This window comes from Capra hircus, chromosome 5 (assembly GCF_001704415.2).
Source record: "Capra hircus breed San Clemente chromosome 5, ASM170441v1, whole genome shotgun sequence".
NCBI lineage: Eukaryota > Metazoa > Chordata > Mammalia > Artiodactyla > Bovidae > Capra > Capra hircus.
In genome coordinates, this window is record NC_030812.1 from 110433549 (window position 1) to 110456936 (window position 23388).

General features: G+C 40.9%; 1 protein-coding gene across 5 annotated transcripts in view; it reads left to right on the forward strand.

The window, feature by feature from the left end:
* TNRC6B (trinucleotide repeat containing 6B) overlaps positions 1–23388 on the forward strand; it is a 261231-nt gene that overhangs the window by 105886 nt on the left and 131957 nt on the right. The window contains exon 1 of one of the 5 annotated variants that reach the window (XM_013964362.2): positions 15305–15807. The exons of the other annotated variants lie outside the window; for them this stretch is intronic. Coding sequence (XP_013819816.1) covers positions 15803–15807 — 5 coding nt within the window. The 5' untranslated portion in view covers positions 15305–15802. Of the gene's footprint in view, positions 1–15304; positions 15808–23388 lie in introns of those variants that run through there. 5 annotated transcript variants of the gene reach the window in all.

The following is a 23388-nucleotide window of genomic DNA, read 5'->3' on the forward strand; positions in this document are numbered from 1 at the left end:
AAGAAAAAGAAAATTAGATAACCAACAGGGACCTCCAGTTCAACAGTGGGAACTCTACTCAGTATTTTGTGGTAATGTGTATGAGAAAAGAATCTAAAAAGGAATGAATATATGTATATGTATAACTGAATCACTTTGCTATATACCTGAAACTAACACAACATTGTAAATTAACTATACTCCCAATAAAATTTTTATAAAAGAAAAAAATTAATTTCATTTACATAGTTAGAGGTGCATGTGTGCTAAGTCATTTCAGTTGTGTCTGACTCTTTGTGAGCCTATGGACTGTAGCCTGCCAGGCTCCTCTGTCCATGGGATTCTCTGGGCAAGAATACAGGAGTGAGTTGCCATGCCCTCCTCTGAGGATCTTTCTGACCCGGCGATCGAACCTGTGACCCAGGGGTCGAACCTGCATCTCTTATGTCTCCTGCATTGGCAGGCGGATTCTTTACCAGTAATGCCACCTGGGAAGTCCTAATTAGAGGTGCAGAAGTGACTATTTATTTACAGTGAGGAAAGAAATCACAAAAATGGCAACTCAAGAATTGATAAAAATTCAGAAAATAACATAATTTTATATTCATTTGTATTAATATTTCCCTAACATGTTGCTGTGAATTTTTTTTCCAACATTTTTTGGCTGCTTCCACTTTGATTACCTCTTCATATTATAACAATTCCGTGACGTTTTCTAAAAAGAGATAAAAAGATAATTTGATGTCTTCTATAACATGGTTGACCAAAGTATGCTATTTGTTATTGATAGATTTTTAAAGTTCCTTTCAGCTTCACGACTGCTGCTGTTGTTGTTCAGTTGCCCAGTCGTGTCCGACTCTTTGTGACCCCATGGACTGCAGCACTCCAGTCTTCACTGTCCTTCACCGTCTCCCAGTTTGCTCAAACTCATGTTCATTGAGTTGGTGATGTCATCTAACCATCTCATCCTCTGTTGCCCCCTTTTCCTCTTGCCTTCAGTCTTTCCCAGCATCAGGGTCTTTTATAATGAGTTAGCTCTTTGCATCAGGGGGCCAAAGTATTGGAGTTTCAGTATCAGTCCTTTGAATGAATATTCATGATTAATTTCCTCAAGTATTGACTGGTTTGATCTCCTTGCAGTCCAAGGGACTCTCAAGAGTCTTCTCTAACACCACAGTTCAAAAGCATCAATTCTTCGATGCTCAGCCTTCTTTATGGTCCAACTCTCACATCCATGCATGACTACTGGAAAAAGCATAACTTTGACTATGCGGACCCTGGTCGGCAAAGTAAGGTTGACAACTGCTATTGGTGACATGATATAAACTTGTAAGATTGTTATCAACTTTGGGAGAACTCCAGCAAGTATTGCTCATATATGGGCTGTAGGATTGCAAGGCTACATTTTTTCTTGTGTACTGACTGCCCTGAAATGCTCTTTGAATTGACACACTTACATCGTGGTATGATCTACCCTGCACATTTCTGTCAGCATGCTCAGTGGCCCAGCAACATCTTTGTACACAGGACAGTTCATTGTAACTCAGCCACACACAGAAGTGACTGAGGACCACATAAATATTAACCATTAAGCTTAAAATCAATATATCATCAGTTTAGCTTTCCATTTAGGAATCCCCCAAGTGCCTACAGCTACTAATTCGACTAACGGGGGGATCGTGGTGAAAAGAGGTAAAATGAAAAGAAGCTGTGGTTAACGATCTATATTAAGTTTGTGAGGAAAAACATATTGCCTTTGCACATTTTATAAAAATAATAGGTCATGTGTAACAGAGTTGGAGAATTCACATTCCTAATTTCAAAATATATTACAAAGCTACAGTAATCAAAAAGAGTGTGGTACTGGCATTAAGACAGACAAATAAACCAATGGAATAGATAGAAAGCCCAGAAATAAACCCTTGTATATAAGGTTGAATAATCTTTGACGTGAGTGCCAAGATCATTCAGTCGGGGAGACAGTTTTTTCAACATATGGTGTTGGTGATTTTGGGTATCTATTTGCAAAACGATCAAGTTAGACCTTTATCTTATTTTACATCATATACAAAAAATTGTCAAAGTGGATTAAAGACGTAAGCTTAAGACCTAAGACTTTGAAACTCCTGAAAGAAAATATGATAAAAGCTTCATGACATTGGCCTTGCAATGGTTTTTTGGATAGGACACCAAAAACATAGGCAGAAAAGCAAAAATAGACAAATGGAACCACATCAAACCTAAAAAATTTTGAAAATTGTGTGCATCAAAGAACAATCATAGAGTGAAAAGGTGTCCTACAGAATGGGAGAAAATATATGCAAATCGTGTATCTAATAAGAGATTAATATTCAGAATATATAAAGAACTACAACTCAACAACAACAAAAATCAAATAACATGATTTTAAAATATCCAAAGGGCTTGAATAGACATTTCTCCAAAGATGATAACATAAATGGCCCGTAAGCACATGTAAAGACACTCAGCATCACTAATCAGCAAGGAAGTGTAAATCAAAACCACAGTGAGGTGTCATTTCACACCCATCAGGATGACAACTATCGAAAAAAAAATCAAAAACAAATAATATGTTGGCAAGGATGTGGCTAAATTGGAACCTTTGTGCTCTATTGGTGGGATTATAAGATGGCATAACTTCTATGGAAAACAGTATTAAGTTTCTTCGAAACTATGTTTTCTGCATGACAAATTCCAACTCATTCTTTGAGACTCAGTTTAAAATCTTGCCTCCTCTATGAAACCTTTTCTGACTTAACAGCAGTTCTTTGTATTCCTAGAGCATAACTATCTTATATCTTTATTTGTATTTTAATTATGGCACTCACTATGCCATATTTTAATTATGAATTTGAACTTCTCTGTCCTTCAGGGTGTTAAAATCCTCTTTGTACCCTCCTGGGCTTGGTTCTAGTATAGTACCTAATACAGTATGAATGAATGGTGACTTCAGAGTTTGGAATTTTTTTCTTTTTGTTTTTGTCTCTGCCATCTGGCTTACCGGATCTTAGTTCCCCAACCAGGGATTGAATCTGGGGCCACAGCAGTGAAAGCGCTGGGTCCTAGCCCTGGACTGCAAGGGGAGAACCTGGACTCTTATTTTTAAAAGGGTTGATTGGCCTTACTATACTTGGTGGTCACAGATAGGATTCTTATTAACAGCAGTAGCCAGTTACTTTATGATAGAAGCTCTTCTACTTTTTAATATGTTGCGTGCTCTCTGTACCTCTACTGCCTCCATCTGATCCAGGCTATCTTCCCTCACCTAGAAGGCCATGGTTGCCTTCCAGCTTGTCTCCACTTCTCCTCATGGTCCTCGGTAGCGTATTTTCTGTGGGGAAGCCAGGATCACTTTTGAACATATAACTCTGATCCTGTCTACAGTGGTTGTAAGACCAGCATGGGTCCTTGGAATGCTTACTTTGGGAAGTTTTAGAGACTTCTGTCTCATTGTATAGGAAACAATTTAAAAGGTATCCACATCCCATATTAAATAGTTGGTTTTATTTATTTATGTGGTTTTATTTATTTTTCTATCATAGATTAAAAGAATTTTAATTGTTTTGCTTCTGACATTCTCTGGCTACAAATAACTGACTTAATTTGTAATTACCCTAAGATTTTTTAATGATTGACATAGCATCTTTTGCAAAGTGAGAATTATTTTCAAATGTAGTGAAAACTTAAGAAATGCTTACCTTAATGAATGGAGTTGCTTTGTGTTATAGTCTGAGGACACTTAAGCGTTTATTAATTTTTATGATTATAATTTTCTTTCTGTATTTTGGACTTGTAAATATATTTTTTCAGATCCCAAACATTTGCCTAGACCCTTGAAATTTTCAGCTTGTAGATCCTAGGTATTAAGTGGAGAGTGAATAATGGATAAAATGGCACTGTTCACTTTCCTTTAATATTCTTCTGTGACTTTCCATTCTTCTTACAATAAAATCCTTTCCTTTCTGTGACCTGCAATACCCAGTTTGATCTACCTTCTCCTACCTTCTCCCACCTCTCTCCCCTGGGCATCTGGCCTAGCCTCCTGATGATCCTTCTTGTTCTTTGAACACTCAAGCATTTGCTTTTCTTTTTCTAAAATTTCCTGTTTTTTTAAATTTCCTTTTGGCTCTGCTGGGTCTTTGCTGTTCGCACAGGCTTTTCTCTAGTTGCGGTGCATGAGCTTCTTCATTGTGGTGGTTTCTCTTGTTTTGGAACACAGGCTCTAAAGTTGTGGCTTGTGGACTCAGTAGTCGTGGCTCGCAGGCTCTGGAGCACAAGCTCAGTAGTTGTGGTGCTCAAGCTTAGCTGCCCCGCGGCATGTGGGATCTTCCTGGATCAGGGATCAAACACTTGTCTTCCTCATTGGCAGGCAGATTCTTTCCCACTGAGTCACTATGGAAGCCCAAGCAGTTGCTTTTCAACTCAGCTTAAATGTCCCTTCTGAGAAAAGCCTTCCTTAGTTACCTGATCTAAAGTGAGTCTCCCTCAGTTTTACCATAGTCTCCCAGGTAGCTCAAACGGTAAAGAATCCACCCGCAATGCGGGAGACCTGGTTCAAACTCTGGGTTAGGAAGATCCCCTGGAGAAGGGAATGGCAACCCACTCCAGTATTCTTCCCTGGAGAATTCCATGGACAGAGGAGCCCAGTGGGCTACAGTTCATGGGGTTGCAAAGAGTTGGACGTCACTGACTGACTTTCACTTTCACCAACTCTTTAATTCCTTCTGAGTGAGTTTCTTTCTCCCATGAGGATATTGCTCCATGGGGGAATGAACCTACCTTATTTGGTACTGCTGTATCCCCAGCACCTAGCATAGAGTCAGACACATATAAGGCAGTTAGAATATACTTGTTGAATAAATAGTTATGTTAATAAATTTTGTAGTTTAACAATTCTTGCATTGTTGGTGTAAACTTTTCATGGTCATAATAAATTATGCTCTAATCCACTAAGTTCTATTTGCTGATATTTTACTTGGGATATTTGTGTCCATCTTCACAAGTGAAGATTGATCTATAGTTTTTTTTTTGTATCATGTCTTAGTTCAGATGGGTATTACGAAGTCAAGTGGGCCTCAGAACAAAGCTAGTGTAGGTGATGGAATTCCAATTGAGCTGTTTCAAATCCTGAAAGATGATGCTGTGAAAGTGCTGCACTCAATATGCCAGCAAATTTGGAAAACTCAGCAGTGGCCACAGGACTGGAAAAGGTCAGTTTTCATTCCAATTCCAAAGAAAGGCAATGCCAAAGAATGCTCAAACTACCGCACAATTGCACTCATCTCACATGCTAGTAAAGTAACGCTCAAAATTCTACAAGCCAGGCTTCAACAGTACGTGAACCGTGAACTCCCTGACTTTCAACCTGGTTTTAGAAAAGGCAGAGGAACCGGAGATCAAATTGCCAACATCTGCTGGATCATGGAAGAAGCAAGAGAGTTCCAGAAAAACATCTATTTCTGCTTTCTTGACTATGCCAAAGCCTTTGACTGTGTGGATCACAATAAACTGTGGAAAATTCTGACAGAGATAGGAATACCAGACCACCTGATCTGCCTCTTGAGAAATCTATATGCAGGTCAGGAAGCAACAGTTAGAACTGGACATGGAACAACAGACGCTCCAAATAGGAAAAGGAGTATGTCAAGGCTGTATATTGTCACCCTGCTTATTTAACTTCTATGCAGAGTACATCATGAGAAAAGCGGGGCTGGAAGAAACACAAGCTGGAATCAAGATTGCCGGGAGAAATATCAATAACCTCAGATATGCAGATGGCACCACCCTTATGGCAGAAAGTGAAGAGGAGCTAAAAAGCGTCTTGATGAAAGTGAAAGAGGAGAGCAAAAAAGTTGACCTAAAGCTCAACATTCAGAAAACGAAGATCATGGCATCTGGTCCCATGACTTCATGGGAAATAGATGGGGACACAGTGGAAACAGTGTCAGACTTTATTTTTTTGGGCTCCAGAGTCACTGCAGATGGTGACTGCAGCCATGAGATTAAAAGACACTTACTCCTTGGAATAAAAGTTATGATCAACCTAGATAGCATATTCAAAAGCAGAGACATTACTTTGCCGACTAAGGTCCGTCTAGTCAAGGCTATGGTTTTTCCTGTGGTCATGTATGGATGTGAGAGTTGGACTGTGAAGAAGGCTGAGTGCTGAAGAATTGATGCTTTTGAACTGTGGTGTTGGAGAAGATTCTTGAGAATCTCTTGGACTGCAAGGAGATCCAATTAGTGCATTCTGAAGGAGATCAGCCCTGGGATTTCTTTGGAGGGAATGATGCTAAAGCTGAAAGTCCAGTACTTTGGCCACCTCATGAGAAGAGTTGACTCACTGGAAAAAATTCTGATCCTGGGAGGGATTGGGGGCAGGAGGAGAAGGGGACGACCGAGGATGAGATGGCTGGATGGCATCACGGACTCGATGGACGTGAGTCTGGGTGAACTCTGGGAGATGGTGATGGACAGGGAGGCCTGGTGTGCTGCGATTCATGGGGTCGCAAAGAGTTGGACACGACTGTGCGACTGAACTGAACTGAGCCTCATAGAATGAATTAAGAAAGATTTCTTTCTATTCTGTAAATTTGAGAACAGTATGGATAATGTAGAGATTATCTGTTGTGCCTGATATTTCAGTGGCTAGTTCTTTGAATATCTTACACATTTCTGCTATGGGTTTTTGTTATTTTCATAACTTTTCTTGAGTTGACCTTCAGTTCAGTTCAGTCACTCATTTGTGTCCATCTCTTTGCGACCCCATGAATTGCAGCACGCCAGGCTTCCCTGTCCATCACCAACTCCCAGAACTTACTCAAATTCATGTCCATCAAGTCAGTGATGCCATCCAGCCATCTCATCCTCTGTCATCCCCTTCTTCTCCTGCCTTCAATCTTTCCCAGCATCAGGTCTTTTCCAGTGAGTCAGTTCTTTGTGTCAGGTGGCCAAAGTATTGGAGTTTCAGCTTCAGCATCATTCCTTCCAATGAATATTCAGGGTTGATTTCCTTTAGGATTGACTGGTTTGATCTCCTTGCAGTCCAAGGGACTTTCAAAAGTCTTCTCCAACACCACAGGTCAAAAGCAGTAATTCTTTGGTGCTCAGTTTTATGATTCAACTCTCCATACATGACATACAATATCCATACATGACTACTGGAAAAACCACAGCTTTGACTATACAGACCTTTGTCGGTAAAGTAATGTCTGCTTTTTATTATGTTGTCTAGGTTTGTCATAGCTTTTCTTCTAAGGAACAAGCATCTTTTAATTTCATGCCTGCAGTTACCATCTGCAGTGATTTTGGAGCCCAGGAAAATAATGTCTGTCACTGTTTCCATTGTTTCCCCATCTATTTGCCATGGAGTGTTGGGACTGAATGCCATGATCTTAGTTTTCTGAATGTTGAGTTTAAGCCAGCTTTTTTACTCTCATCTTCCACTTTTATGTAGAGGTTCTTTAGTTCCTCTTCACTTTCTGCCATAAGGGTGATGTCATCTGCACATACCTGAGGTTATTGATATTTCCCTCTACAGTCTTGATTCCAGCTTGTGCTTCATCTAGTCCAGCATTTCGCATGATGTACTATGCATATGAGTTAAATAAACAAGGTGACAGTATACAGCCTTTACATACTCCTTTCCCAATTTGGAACCAGTCCATTGTTCCAGTTCTAACTGTTGCTCCTTGACCTGCATATAGATTTCTCAGGAGGCAGGTAAGGTAGTCTGGTATTACCATCTCTTCAGGCATTTTCAACAGTTTGTTGTGATCCACACAAAGGCTTTAGCATAGTCAATGAAGCAAATGTAGATGTTTTCATGAAATTCTCTTGCTTTTTTGTGAGCCAGTGGATGTTGGCAATTTGATCTCTGGTTCCTCTGCCTTTTCTAAATCTAACTTGAGCATCTGGAAGTTCTTGGTTCATGTATTGTTGAAACCTTGCTTGGAAAATTTTGAGCATTACTTTGCTAGCGTGTACTAGCAAAGTAATGAGTACAAAGTAATGAGATGAGTACAATTGTGCGTTAGTTTGAACATCCTTTGGCATTGCCTTTCTTTGTGATTGGAATGAAAGCTGACCTTTTCCAGTCCTGTGGCCAGGGGACCTTCCCATCCCAGGGATCGAGCCCAGGTCTTCTGCATTGCAGGTGAATTCTTTACCATCTGAGCCAGCTGGAAAGCCCAAGAATACTGCAGTGGGTAGCCTATCCCTTTTCCAGGGGATCTTCCCAACCCAGGAATCAAGTCAGGGTCTCCTGGATTGCAGATGGATTCTTTACCAGCTGAGCTATCAGGGAAGCCCCTTGAGTTGACCTTGGTATTTCCTATTTTCTTGACTAGCATCCATTTTATTTAATCTTCAGGTTTATTGACATTAAGTTATATGTAATTCTCTGATAATTTAAAAAAAGCCTCTTCAGATCTGTAGTTATAATGTCCCTGTTCTTAGCCCTAATGTTAATTATAACTTTTCTCTTATTTTTAGTTAATGAGACCTTCCAAAGGATTATCCACTTTTGTTTTTATTTTTTATTTTTATTAATCTTTAAAACTTAATTTAAAAACCTATTGTTTTTTATTGAAGTATAGCTAATTTATCATATTGTGTTAGTTTCAGATGTGCAGCATAATGATTCTGATATATTTTATATATTCTGGTATATATTTATATTTATATTTATATTTATAGGCTTCCTATAGGCTTCCCAAGTGGCTCAGTGGTAGAGAATCCACCTGGCAATGCAGGAGACATGGGCTCAATCCCTGGGTCAGGAAGATCCCCTGGGGGAAGAAATGGCAGCCCACTTCAGTATTCTTGCGGGAATAATCCCACGAACAGAACAGCCTAGCGGTGACTGAGCACACACGTTATATATATATCCAGTTATATATACGTGTGTGTGTGTATATATACAGATACAGATATTCCTTTTCAGATTCTTTTCTCCATATAGGTTATTACAGAATAGTGAGTATAGTTCCCTGTGCTATGCAGTAGGTCCTTGTTGCTTATCTATTTCATATATAGTAGTATTTCATATGTGTGTGTATCTGCTAATCCCAACCTGCTAATTTATCCACTGCCCCCCCCCACTCCCCTTTCACCTTTGGTAACCATAAATTTGTTTTCTGTGTCTTTTTGTTTCATTAGTAAGTTCATTTATATAATTTTTTTAGATCCCAAATGTAAACATATCACATTATAGTTGACTCTCTTTATGTGGTTTACTTCAGTTAGTAGGATAATCTCCAGGTCCGTCCATGTTGCTGCTGATGGCATTATTTCACTTTTGTGGCTAATATTCTTACATACATATATGCCACATGTTTTTACCCCATTCATCTGTGGATGGACATTAGGTTGCCTCCATGTCTTGAAATTGTAAACAGTGCTGAAGTGAACATTGGGGTGCATATCTCTTGGTTTTCTCTGGGTATATGCCCAGTTATTTATTTCTTAAGACAAAGTTTTTAACTTAGGTATAGTTGATCTACAGTAGGTTAATTTCTGCTTATGGCAAAGTGATTGAGTTATACATACATATTTTTTTACATGCTTTTTCATTATGGATTATCTTAGGATATTGAATATAGTTCCCTGTTATATAGTTGGACGTGTTTTTTATCCATTCTGTATGTAATAGTTTGCATCTGGTAACTCTGAATTCCCAGTCCATCACCCCATACCCCCTGCCCCCTTGGCAACCACAAGTCTGTTCTCCGTGAATCTTTTTGTTTCACAGATTCATTTTAAAACAAAAAAAAATTTTTTGAGTCAATAAAGATTCAGTCTACTCTTCTTTTGACTTTTACTTTATGTTTATAATTTGGTCTTTATTTTCTTTTTTGAGTTTGTCACTCATTTTCTAGATTTTTGGGTTAAATGTTCAGTTTGTCATTTTCAATCCTGTTTCCTCATAGAAATGTTTTAGTAGTTGTTATATAATCACCAAAGATGGCAACACTGAAAGATAACACTCATTTGAGTATGTAAGTTCTAAAAGTAAGCTCATTTTTTGTTACATCGTATCCTCACCTTGTATAAAAAGGCAAAATGGTAGGATACTGAAAGAGGAACTCCCCAAGTCAGTAGGTGCCCAATATGCTACTGGAGATCAGTGGAGAAATAACCCCAGAAAGAATGAAGGGATGGAGCCAAAGCAAAAACAATACCCAGCTGTGGATGTGACTGGTGATAGAAGCAAGGTCCGATGCTGTAAAGAGCAATATTGAATAGGAACCTGGAATGTCAGGTCCATGAATCAAGGCAAATTGGAAGTGGTCAAACAAGAGATGGCAGGAGTGAACATCAACATTCTAGGAATCAACGAACTAAAATGGACTGGAATGGGTGAATTTAACTCAGATGACCATTATATCTACTACTGCAGGCAAGATTCCCTCAGAAGAAATGGAGTAGCCATCATGGTCAACAAAAGAGTCCGAAATGCAGTACTTAGATGCAATCTCAAAAACGACAGAAATCTCCAAGGCAAACCATTCACTATCGCAGTTATCCAAGTCTATGCCCCAACCAGTAACGCTGAAGAAGCTGAAGTTGAACGGTTCTATGAAGACCTACAAGACCTTTTAGAACTAACATCCAAAAAAGATGTCCTTTTCATTATAGGAGACTGGAATGCAAAAGTAGGAAGTCAAGAAACACCTGGAGTAACAGGCAAATTTGGCCTTGGAATGCGGAATGAAGCAGGGCAAAGGCTAATAGAGTTTTGCCAAGAAAATGCACTGGTCATAGCAAACACCCTCTTCCAACAACACAAGAGAAGACTCTACACATGGACATCACCAGATGGGCAACACCGAAATCAGATTGATTATATTCTTTGCAGCCAAAGATGGGGAAGCTCTATACAGTCAACAAAAACAAGACCAGGAGCTGACTGTGGCTCATATCATGAACTCCTTATTACCAAATTCAGACTCAAATTGAAGAAAGTAGAGAAAACCACTAGATCATTCAGGTATGACCTAAATCAAATCCCTTATGATTATACAGTGGAAGTGAGAAATAGATTTAAGGGCCTGGATCTGATAGATAGAGTGCCTGATGAACTATGGAATGAGGTTCGTGACATTGTACAGGAGACAGGGATCAAGACCATCCCCATAGAAAAGAAATGCAAAAAAGCAAAATGGCTGTCTGGGGAGGCCTTACAAATAGCTGTGAAAAGAAGAGAGGCGAAAAGCAAAGGAGAAAAGGAAAGATATAAGCATCTGAATGCAGAGTTCCAGAGAATAGCAAGAAGAAATAAGAAAGCCTTCCTCAGTGATCAATGCAAAGAAACAGAGGAAAACAACAGAATGGGAAAGACTAGAGATCTCTTCAGGAAAATTAGAGATACCAAGGGAACATTTCATGCAAAGATGGGCTCGATAAAGGACAGAAATGGTATGGACCTAACAGAAGCAGAAGATATTAAGAAGAGGTGGCAAGAATACACAGAAGAACTGTACAAAAAAGATCTTCATGACCCAGGTAATCGTGATGGTGTGATCACTCATCTAGAGCCAGACATCTTGGAATGTGAAGTCAAGTGGGCCTTAGAAAGCATCACTACGAACAAAGCTAGTGGAGGTGATAGAATTCCAGTTGAGCTGTTTCAAATCCTGACAGATGATGCTGTTAAAATGCTGCACTCAATATGCCAGCAAATTTGGAAAACTCAGCAGTGGCCACAGGACTGGAAAAGGTCAGTTTTCATTCCAATCCCAAAGAAAGGCAATGCCAAAGAATGCTCAGACTATCACACAATTGCACTCATCTCACATGCTAGTAAAGTAACGCTCAAAATTCTACAAGCCAGGCTTCAGCAATATGTGAACTGTGAACTTCCTGATGTTCAAGCTGGTTTTAGAAAAGGCAGAGGAACCGGAGATCAAATTGCCAACATCTGCTGGATCATGGAAGAAGCAACAGAGTTCCAGAAAAACATGTATTTCTGCTTTCTTGACTATGCCAAAGCCTTTGACTGTGTGGATCACAATAAACTGTGGAAAATTCTTCGAGAGATGGGAATACCAGACCACCTGACCTGCCTCTTGAGAAACCTATATGCAGGTCAGGAAGCAACAGTTAGAACTGGATATGGAACAACAGACGCTCCAAATAGGAAAAGGAGTATGTGAAGGCTGTATATTGTCACCCTGCTTATTTAACTTCTATGCAGAGTACATCATTAGAAACGCGGGGCTGGAAGAAACACAAGCTGGAATCAAGATTGCCGGGAGAAATATCAATAACCTCAGATATGCAGATGACACCACCCTTATGGCAGAAAGTGAAGAGGAACTAAAAAGCGTCTTGATGAAAGTGAAAGAGGAGAGTGGAAAAAGTTGGCTTAAAGCTCACCATTCAGAAAACAAAGATCATGGCATCTGGTCCCATCACTTCGTGGGAAATAGATGGGGACACAGTGGACACAGTGTCAGACTTTATTTTTTTGAGCTCCAGAATCACTGCAGATGGTGACTGCAGCCATGAAATTAAAAGACACTCCTTGGAAGGAAAGTTATGACCAACCTAGATAGCGTATTCAAAGCAGAGACATTACTTTGCCGACTAAGGTCCGTCTAGTCAAGGCTATGGTTTTTCCTGTGGTCATGTATGGATGTGAGAGTTGGACTGTGAAGAAGGCTGAGTGCTGAAGAATTGATGCTTTTGAACTGTGGTGTTGGAGAAGAGTCTTGAGAGTCCCTTGGACTGCAAGGAGATCCAACCAGTCCATTCTAAAGGAGATCAGCCCTGGGATTTCTTTGGAGGGAATGATGCCAAAGCTGAAACTCCAGTACTTTGGCCACCTCATGTGAAGAGTTGACTCATTGGGAAAGACTCTGATGCTGGGAGGGATTGGGGGCAGGAGGTGAAGGGGACGACAGAGGATGAGATGGCTGGATGGCATCACTGACTCGAAGGACATGAGTCTGAGTGAAGTCCGGGAGTTGGTGATGGACAGGGAGGCCTGGCGTGCTGCGATCCATGGGGTCGCAAAGAGTTGGACAGGATTGAGTGGCTGAACTGAACTGAACTGAATCCTCACCTCGTAATATAATTTAAAAACACTAATTGCTATTATAAAGAAGTACAAGAAATACAAATATATCAGGAAGTCCAAAATGTCTGGGAATATAGGAAAAATATACCTTTATTACACTTCTTTCTTCTAGATGAACAATTGAATTAATTGCTTTAAGTTTAGAGATAACTCACCAACAGAAAAATTCCCTGGAGTTTGAAGAAAGTTAGCAATGATATTATATGCAAATATAACTAATATTTTGCTTTTAAATTTGTCTCTGTTTCTGCACTTCTTGTGCAGCCTGTTATTTAACGGAAAGAAATACATATACATTTTTATACAATAATATCTTAATTGAGGAGTGGAGACTTAGCAATATTCAGTCTTCTAAAGAAATTCTGTCCATCACAAATTAAAACAAGGCAGCCATACAGTCTCCATGCATTCTAACATGTTGAGTATGCGCCACATAAGTAAGCTTTCCGTAACTCATCTGGAAGGTATTGGAAGGATAAAAATAGACTAAATGTTCAAAATTTCCATCCTAGGAGTTTCCTGCTTTTGCCTACATCTCAATTGTCAGTCCAGGTCCTGGCTCCTACTCCACTCTGGTCTGTGCAAAGACAGTGGAAGCGTTTACGCCATAAATATTCAGGCTGCCAGATTGTCTGGGCATTGGCCTCTGCCTGCCCTGAAACAGCTCCTTTCCTGCTCTTCTGTCAGAGTGGAAAAAGTGAAGGAGGGAGACTCTACAAAGACTCAGAAGCCAGGATGACAAGCATGTGGGATTTAAAAGGGTTCATAGGTTTGTTTTCAAGGAATATGGGGCTTAGAGAATCCATCCGTTCTCTGCTGGCTGGCATGTCAGATTACGCTCTGTCAGCCCAGTTGTTTAGGGGAGTCACACTGTGGAATCCAGCCCTTTCTGGTTCATAGAGATAGATGGGGTCTGATGGTCACAGGGCACTTTTGCCCGCTTTCTGTCATTTTAGTTACTTTGCTTCCTTAAGCAGTCCTTAAATAGAGATGAGTTTCTGGAAACTATATGACTTTTGTTCCTTGTCTTTGGATGGCACATTTCCTCAGATCAGCCCAGCACTTCTGAATGGAAGTCTAAGTCATTCATTCATTCATTTCCCTACTATGCAGGCCAGGTAGGTGTTGGGCCCCACACAGCAGTGAAGGAAGATGTAGTGTGTCCTTTATATATACTGGGAATGACCAGCTGCAAGCAAGTTCTTTGACAATTAATAAATTGCAGTTACGACTAGTGCTATGAAGAGGTAGTAAAGGAATTATGGGAGTGTTAAACAGGAAAGCCTGGTCTAGACGGGGAGGGTTAAGGAAAACTTTCCTGGGGTAATGACTTGAGATAAGATGAAACAGAACTGCTAAAGAGAAAGAAACAGAGAGTACGGTTTTTAGGGCTGAAAGGAACCAAAGATACCATCTACTGATGGCCAGTCCTTACATTCCACAAATGAGAAAACTGAGGCCCAGAAGGTGAAGGGAGTTGCCTGACCTAGGTTACACAGCTTGTTAGCCCCAGGGCTAGAGATGCAAACCCAGCGTGGTTTTCTTAGGTGGGTAGAAAACAAGATGCACTGAGTCAGAAGGGACTTAGGCTTGGGGGAAACCAGGTAGGTTTTAAATTTAGCGCTGCCTCCCGGTCAGCTGAAGAGCTGCTACTTCAGTTTGGGGAGGGCATTAAAAGTGACTCATCTGACAGTTTGCCGTAGCATAGTTTGGGGTGGAGGGAGGAGGTACCAAACATACATACACCTGAAACAATAAATATGGTGATCCAGTAGTTAAGACTGTGCTTCCAGTGCAGGGGGCACAGGTTCGATCCCTGGTCAGGGAACTTGAGATCCTGCATGCTGTGCAGCATGGCCAAAAAATAGATAGATAAATGAAATAACAATTAAGATAATAAAATGATTTTTAAAATACAAATGTGGAGTTCAGTTGGGAGACCACTTACTGTTATGCAGCTGTCTAGCTGTGTGATGGAGAAAAGTCACATAACCTCTCTGAATTGGCATTCAGAGCTCATACTTTGGTATATTTCCTTTCAGTCTTTTCCTGTGCATTTTAGGAGCGTGTTAGAGATCAGTGTGTCCTATATTTCACCTCAGTCTTTGAAGACTAAAGTCTCTCCTGTTTGGGTAAAATATTGTTTAAGTCCCCCTTTAAAGAGCAGTTTGCCAGCCTGTGCTTGCCCAAACATCCAGAGAATAACTGTAGCAAGTGAGCCAAGCTCCAGGATCTGTAAGAATCGTTAGCAACTGAGCATATTTCTATAAAGCAATAAAGGTTTTTCTATTTTGTTCATCTGTTACCCTTATGCTGTTGCCACTTTCACATTCAGTATGTGTAGGTGGAGAGTATGAGATAACACCGTTTCACAAATGAAAGTGAGTGGAAAAGGGCCGCTTTCCCTTTAAGGCAGTTTCAGCCCAAGCTCCCGCCCCTTTCCTGATTGACAAACCTACCCGAAGTCACATGATCCGCCTCTATTTGAAGGTCACAAAAAGCTGCTTCCTTTAGAGACAGAGGGGGAGAGAGAGAGCAAGAGGGAGAGTGAGTGTGAGAGTTAGTTCAAGCCAAAATGGCCGACAGAGTCTCTGCTGGTTTCTGAATATTTAAAATACAAAAAAACAGATAGACAAAAAGAAATCATTTTTTGGACCTTTTTTCATTTCCATTTCTACCTTGTATGCCTCAATTTGCTGGATTTAAGCACTGCTGCACTTTATGAGGTTGGTAAATATTTTCAATTTTTTTAAACCAATTGATTTATATGGATCTTGTCTAACCGTTTTCACTAGTGGTGTTGCAAATCGACATTTGTCTAGCATGGAGACTGGCTTCAGACATTTCGTGAATCTGTAAATCAGACCCGTGATGTACTTTTGGTTCGGCATTTTAGAAATGGAAAAGCCTTGGTAAAATATTTAATTTTGAAGTGATTTAATTGCACTTTTAATTTATATGCAGATTTTCATCCTTGTTTGTGTCTTGCAAATAAATGAAGCTGCGAGAAATTGAAAATTTGATATTTAGAAAGAGGTTTTAAAAAAAAAAAAAACACAGACCTCTCCCTACCCCCTTAAATCTGCTGCAAAAATTTGCATAAATATAAATGGGTTTGCATTCTTTCGGCTGCTAAGGCCGACAAAGGATCTGGGAGGGCAAGCACTACCACGGGAAAGCCTTTTTCTTTTTTTCTTAAAGCTTGGCCATCCTTCCTAGAGAGATGTAAAACCTAAAATAAGACCTGATACATTTTAAACATCAGGCTGGGGGCGAGTGAACGCCAGGAGGTTTGGGGTTTGTAGATTCCCCGCTTGAAAACCTCCCAAGCAGTGTGTGGATCACCCCTCTCCTCGGCGCGCGCTCGTTTGCGCTGGGTCTCTTGTGTGTGTGCTCAAATGTGCAGCCAGATGCGCTTTTATTTTGATCGTGGTTTGAACCAAGTGGTGGGAGTATCTCGTAAACATGGTGTTTGAAAGATAGAACAGCTCATCACCCCGATTAGGAATTATTTCTCTCTCTGTTTCTCCCTGTGGGTTGGCCTTCTCCATTTCTCATGGCTTACAATTTCTGTTTAATTTTATACGGATGAACTGGGCTTTTCAGCACAAATTCAGCTTCTGTACGTCTAGTTGTCTGTTTCAGCCACGTATCCATTGTGAAATGGTCGTATTTGGTCACCTAAATAAGTAGGTGTACCTGTATGTCTGTTGGTTACCCTCGAAACTGTGTGCAGCGAGTGCCCTGAAGTTAAATTCCATTACTCCTAATGCAGGATTCTAGAAAGCCTGGGGATGGGGAGGGAAGAGGACTGAAAACTTGCCTTCTCAGAGCCACCTCCCCCGATCGTTGTGAGAGTGTGATGTAATGCTCTCGGTCTGGTGGGCTGAAAGGATTGTAGTTTGTGATGTGGCGGGGAAATATCCCCCACCCCTGGGGAAACTACCCCACCCCCCTCAGCATATCCCTGGCTTGCAGAGGCCTTGTTTTCTTTTCTTTTTTTTTCTCCTAATTTGTATCCTCCTGATTTATGCCTTAGCATATTGGCATGAGAAAGAGACTGTTCTAAAGCTGTTACAAAGTATAGTTTAGAAAGGCCATTTAAAATATGCAAATTGAATTGTCATATCCCCATCATTAAATATGTAGACTTGGATTAAAGGTAATTAAGCATAAATGGGATAATTTTGATCAGAAGGGAGCAGTGGGGCTTTTTTGGGTTTGTTTCCTTTTTAATTAATCTAATTATAAGATGCTTGCTGGGCCTGAAAGTGTTAAAAAAATGGGAAAAATGCTGGACCATTTTGAAAATTTGACAGTCTGCAAGAGGGTGTGTAATGCTTTCAAAAGCTTTATTCACTGTTAAAATAGATTGGCCTCTTGTGCTGAAAATGGCCTGTTTCTTTGGGCCAATTGTTTGTAGATGAAGGGACTTTCACGCTAATTTAACAAAAAGACGTTCCATTTGAATTCATAAAGAAAATTAAAGGCCTGTCTCTAAAGAGCAAGTATTTTATTATTTTTCTAAAATTAATGTTGTTAGTAGCAATGGAAATGAGTGGGGAAGTGACGGTTTAAATTCAGTAAATTTTTTTGGTGGTAGAAGTTCAGCTTTTGTGTAAGATTGGAAACATTTCATTCAAAAGGTAATCTGGAAGAAATCTGTCTCTTAGAAAAATTTTTTACAGCTTGAATTTAAAGGAAAAGACGTAGAAATTACCATAGTAATAGAGAGTGTTGTTTTGTGGTAGACCTGAGGAAAATTAGAGTTCTGATTTTTGTTGTTGTTTTTTTCTGAAAATGAAAGTGCTTATTTGGGGCTTTACTTGTTAGATGATTCATTTTATGCCCATTTCCTAAATTAACCTTACAGAAGAAGAATGAGGTGAACCTCAGCTTTGCACATTTTGTCATTAGCTTGTTTTTCTGGACTGTGTGAACATGTGAATAGCAGGTTAATTCAGTTTGCAGAGCTGAGGGACCAGAAGCAGGGTGCCTGCTTTCTTAGGCAAGAAGGAGGATGATACAGTGAACATCTAACAGAACGCCATCTGATTCTTTGAAATGTTTTGGTAAATATTCTTCTCTCTAGACAGGTTGAGAAGTGTGATAAATAAGACCTGGTTTCACGTATGTTAAGCGTTATGGCTCTGGTGAGTTTCAGACGCTCAGCTGCCATTTTGGATCTGAGTTCCTGCAGAGCCAATCCTTATGGCACACCAAACTCTGGTAATTCAGGAGCAAATAAAAATGAGTTACACATCAAGCGTGCAGCTGGATAGTCCTTAATTTGTACCTTTTGTTGAAGTTTTCTTTCTGTTGGCACTGTGAAATGAATCTTTAAAAACTTTAGAGATGTGGCTGATGTTACAAAGAGCAAAACACAGAAATACTAGAACTTGCATGTTGTGGTTTTTTAAAATGAGGCAGTGTATGCAGAGGAAGTTTCTGTCTGGAGAAAAAATAAAATAATCGTCACTAAAGTCTCCCCACCCCCAATGCCTATTTCCTTTTGCTGGGTCTACTTGTGATATTATAGTAATGTTACTATTCACAATGCTACTGTGTTGCAGAAAGAAATGTCACAGATTCATTATTAAGATTTTACTGAAACATCACAAAAATTGATAGCACTGTTTAATCAGAAGTGGTATCTTATTTTTAAATTGTTTTTCAGCCCTTCTATCTGCATACCAGAAAGAAAGTGTTGGCATCTTTGGTATACGGCGCAAACTCAACTCTGTTGTTCAGCTTTGAATGGCCATTTGTTAATTCTTTTTCGCTACTGGGACAAGTCATTTAGAAATCAGCTTCTAGAAATTAAAGCAGAGACTTGTAAGGCTTTTCCAGCTCTTAATCCTACAAGAGACACGAAGGAGTGATCTGTGATGATGAGACCTTCAGGTTCTGCAGAGTAGGCCCCAGCAAATAACAGTAGTAAGGGGTTAGGCCTCACCCTACCCAGCTGCCCCAGGACTGAAAAGTTTGCAAGAAATTTAATTTTTACAACTCAGTATTAATCATTGACCTTCTGTCGGTTAAACTGGACAAGACCCTGAAGCAACACAGATGAATGTACTTTGTCCCAACCCTAAGGAGTACCACTTTAGCGAGGGAGATGCTCAGTGAAAGACCCACTGGCCTTACCTTGGTGCTCTGTGAGAGGTAGAGCACGTCCCTGGTGCATAAGTAGCCTGGTATCTGTGTGAGGAGAACCCTTGTTTAAAGAAGCCAAATAATTACTCCTCATTAATTTTTAGTTGTCGTTTAGCTGTTAGATTTTCTTTAAGTGGACCTTGTGATTTAAAGGTGGGGTTTCTGACCATTAGCTGGGGAGTAGGGCAGCCTAGGCTAATTGTTTCCTAGTACAGTATTGTTCAAGGATTTACACTAATCCGACTTCCCTCGCCTGCTTCTTATGATTAGAACTGGTGGTACGGTGGGGTGGGGTGGGGTGAATTGAAGCCACTTGGCCTGAAAAGGGATTTAGCCCATAATGGTGACATTTTAACACATTTTCCTTTCTTCCTTCAAATACTCAGCCATCATTTATGCCAGATGCTGGTGTTGTATGTAGGTGCTTCGAGAGCTAAGAATTAATTTGGTCGGCCCAGGGCCCCCAGGAACCACTGGTTCATGTGGAAATGTTTGCCATCTGATGACTATCTAACCTACTGCTTTGGGTTATAACTAGGGTAATGCTATAATTCCTTTCACCTGATGGTCTCCTCACTGGTAATGAGGGAATGAATGGTAATTTTTGCTTCTGGTTGTGCTAGAGACTTCCATTTAAGGTTTGACGAGGTAGTCATTTTATCCATTATTATTTTCTTTAGCTGTGCAAAATTATATTTTAAATTGTCTGAGAACCCTGCTTGATCAGTTGTTACTCTGGCGCAGCCCTCAGTTTCCCTCTTTTAATACCCTTCAGTTGTATCACTTGGTCTTCCCTGGTGGCTCAGTGCAGGAGACCCAGGTTCGATCCCTGGGTCAGGAAGATCCCCTGGAGAAGGAAATGGCAACCCACTCCAGTGTGCTTGCCTGGGAAATCCCATGGACAGAGGAGCCTGGCAGGCTACAGTCCATGAGGTTGCAAGAGTCAGACACGACTGAGTGATTAAACCACCACCAGTTGTATCAGTGTCTGAAATCACATTATTTGCATGTGGCACCTCACTCCCCACTACCCAGAGCAGACTTGAGTGTTGTGTGTGTTGCTCAGCCCTCAGGGTCTAGAATAGGGCTTAGCACAAGTGAGTACTCAGGAGAAATGTTTTTGAAGAGCCCTGAGTATAAGGTCACCAGGACCAAAATTAGCCCCTGTTTCTTCATCGGTAAAATGGACACACTGCTTTGTTGTGAAGCATAAAGGAAATGCTGGAACGAAAAGACCAGCACCTAGTCTTGCGTAGTAAGTGTTTCCTTCCCCTTTGCTCTCCCTCTTTCTCTCTGTTGAATAAACCAAAAAGGCTGTAACGGCCCCACAGAAGCCTCGGTCCTCTGACGGCTCCCAGGATGGGGACGCCAGGGCACTGATTGCACGGAGCCTCCGCCTGGATGAGGATAGGAGCCGCGCTGAGCCCTTTCTTTTATTCAAGTCCCTACATTCCTATGGTCTGATGTCGTCTCTTCATGTGCTCCAGTTTCCTTCAGGCTCTGCCCCTGTGGTGTATCCACATTTGCTTGGCTGCTTTTCATACATTCTGTGTTTTGCATCAAAAGGTTCTCAACAGTTTCAAATGAATTGGTCTTAGAGTTTACAAGGCAAAGGAGAACAGAAAATGCAGTGTTTTTTCCCTTCATTTTTATTATTCTGAGCTTGCACATATAAACTCTTATTTATTTAACCAAACTGCTGATAGTTTTGACTCAGAAGACAGATAAAATTTAGGTCAATTACCCACTTGATACAATGCTTTTGAATTAATAAAGATGACACATAACATTCATTCATTGACCTTGGATTGGAATTTATTTCAAAGAAAGCCATTTTTATCTGTTAATTCATTTCAGCAAATAATTATTGAATACCTATTACCTGCCAGGCATTGGAATAAGTGCTAGCATAGGTGTTTTATAGTAGGGAGATTGTTTTCCAGGTACCATTATGAAGTTAGAAAGAATATAAATGCAGGGAGCTTGGTCAGTCCTCAGGGTGTTGGACGATTACGAAAGAGGGACACGCAACCCACATAGAAGGACCAGCTTGTGCAAGGGCCCTGAGGCAAGAGAGGACTTCAGCATATTTGGAGACCTGTATGTATAGTACTTGGACATGGTTGGAGCAGGATGTGTGTAAGAGAAAAGATAATCTGGGAAATGAAAGGTGAATCTGGAAAGGTAAACACTGGTGAGATGTGGGAGAGTCTATCAGTCATGTTTGGAAGTCTTTATCTTGAGAACAGTTAAAGGGTTCTCAGCAGAAATTTCACCTGTTCAAGTTGAGTTGTTGAAAGATATGCTCTGGCCACCCTGTAGAAAGTGGCTGGAGGGTTGAGTATAAGACTGGATCGTATTGCAATAGTCCTAGGTAGTGGTGGCCTGGACTGACAGCGAGTTGGGAAGAAATGGATAAATCCAGAGGCGTTTAGGAAGAAGATGTCACAGAACCTGATCATTGAGGATCAGGATTGGGGAGATAAAAGATCACACCTCTGTCTCTGGCCTGGGCTACTGATGAGATGGTTGTACCATTCACGGAAGGGTCCCTTTAGACAAGAGACAGATGTGGGATCAAGAAAATGAGTTCAGTTTTGGAGTAATTGAATCTTGGGACATCTAAGTGAAGGTCAGGGCTTCCCACGTGGTGCTAGTGGTAAAGAACCTACCTGCCAATGCAAAAGTCGTAAGAGACACAGGTTCAGTCCCTGGGTCGGGAAGATCCCTGGAGGAGTGATTAGATACCTGGCTGGAGATAAAAATTTGAGAATCATCATGGTCCCAACTTTACCAAGATTTTCCTTCTAAAGTTGATTTCTTTGGTAAAATGTCCACAAATGGCAATGTGCTGTGCAAGTGCTGTTGGGTACTGTCGAAAGGACACTCTTTTATAAAGAGGATAAGACCACAGGTGCACTCCCATTACTACTGTGGTTGCCATTAGAAATACGAAAGGAGTTTCAGGGAGGAGAAAGGCTAATTTCAGCTCGGTTAATGAGAGAAGGCTTTATGAGGACCCTTTATTTGAGCTGAACTTTAAAGATTGGGCTTCCCTTGTGGCTTAGCTGGTAAAGAATCTGCCTGCAGTGCCGGATACCTGGGTTCGATCCTTGGGCTGGAAAGATACCCTGGCGAAGGGAAAGGCTACCCACTCCAGTATTCTGGCTTAGAGAATTCTACGGACTGTAAAGTCCGTGGAGTCACGAAGAGTTGGACACGACTGAGCAGCTTTCACTTTCTTTGAAGATTGGGCAGAAGAGCAGTCTTGAGGGCAGAGTATTGCAGCTGGAGGAGGGCTGATTGTGTTCAGAGGGGACTGAAGGGTGGTTAGTTGTCTGTAGGAGAGCTGGGATGCCTGCCGAGTAGTTTGGATTGCTGCGGCAGATAGTGGGGATCTGTTGAAAGTCTGATAGCAATGTGATCTAAGTGGTATTTTGAGAAAACTAGTATGGCAGTGGGGCAGAGGAGAATGGGTGTGGTGGGGTTGGAAGAGGGGAGAGCTGAGGGGATAATTGAGACAGGCAGACCAGGTAGGAGGCTGTGGCGAAGAGCCCTTTTTGTTCCAAAAGGGCCTGCTGTAAGACTGTGGGGCTAGAGGAGCTCCCAGGGACCCCAGGTGTTCAAGGTGAATGATTAGAATCTCCAGCAAAAGATGTGACATTCCAGGTCAGACATAGCGAATTTAAGAAGTTGATAGGCCTTCCAGATGGACCTGGTTGGCAGGCAGCTGACAATGTGGAACTGACTCTTGAGAAAGAGTTCAGAAGCAGAGATAAAGAATTGGAAGTCCTCCATGTAGAAGTGATAATTGAAGCTGAGAGGGGATGAGGTCACCATGGAAGTGCAGAGAATGGAAAAGAGAACTGAGAATGGGGCCTTGGGGACAGGAAGAGAAAGTGGACCTGGGAGAGGATTAAAGAAAGGTGCTTGTGCAGGACAGTCAGTCAGAGTCAGTGAGGAGAAGGGAAGGACTTCTCAGTGTCAGATGTGGTCAGCAGGTTTTGGGGTCACACAGGAAGAACAATGTTTGGTTATGGCAGCCTCCCAGAACCTGCTCATGGAAGGCGTTCTTGGTGGGAAAGGGTTAGGAGTCATTAGGTTATGCCAGCACCATTCAGTGGAAATAGAATGTGAGTCATGTGTTATTT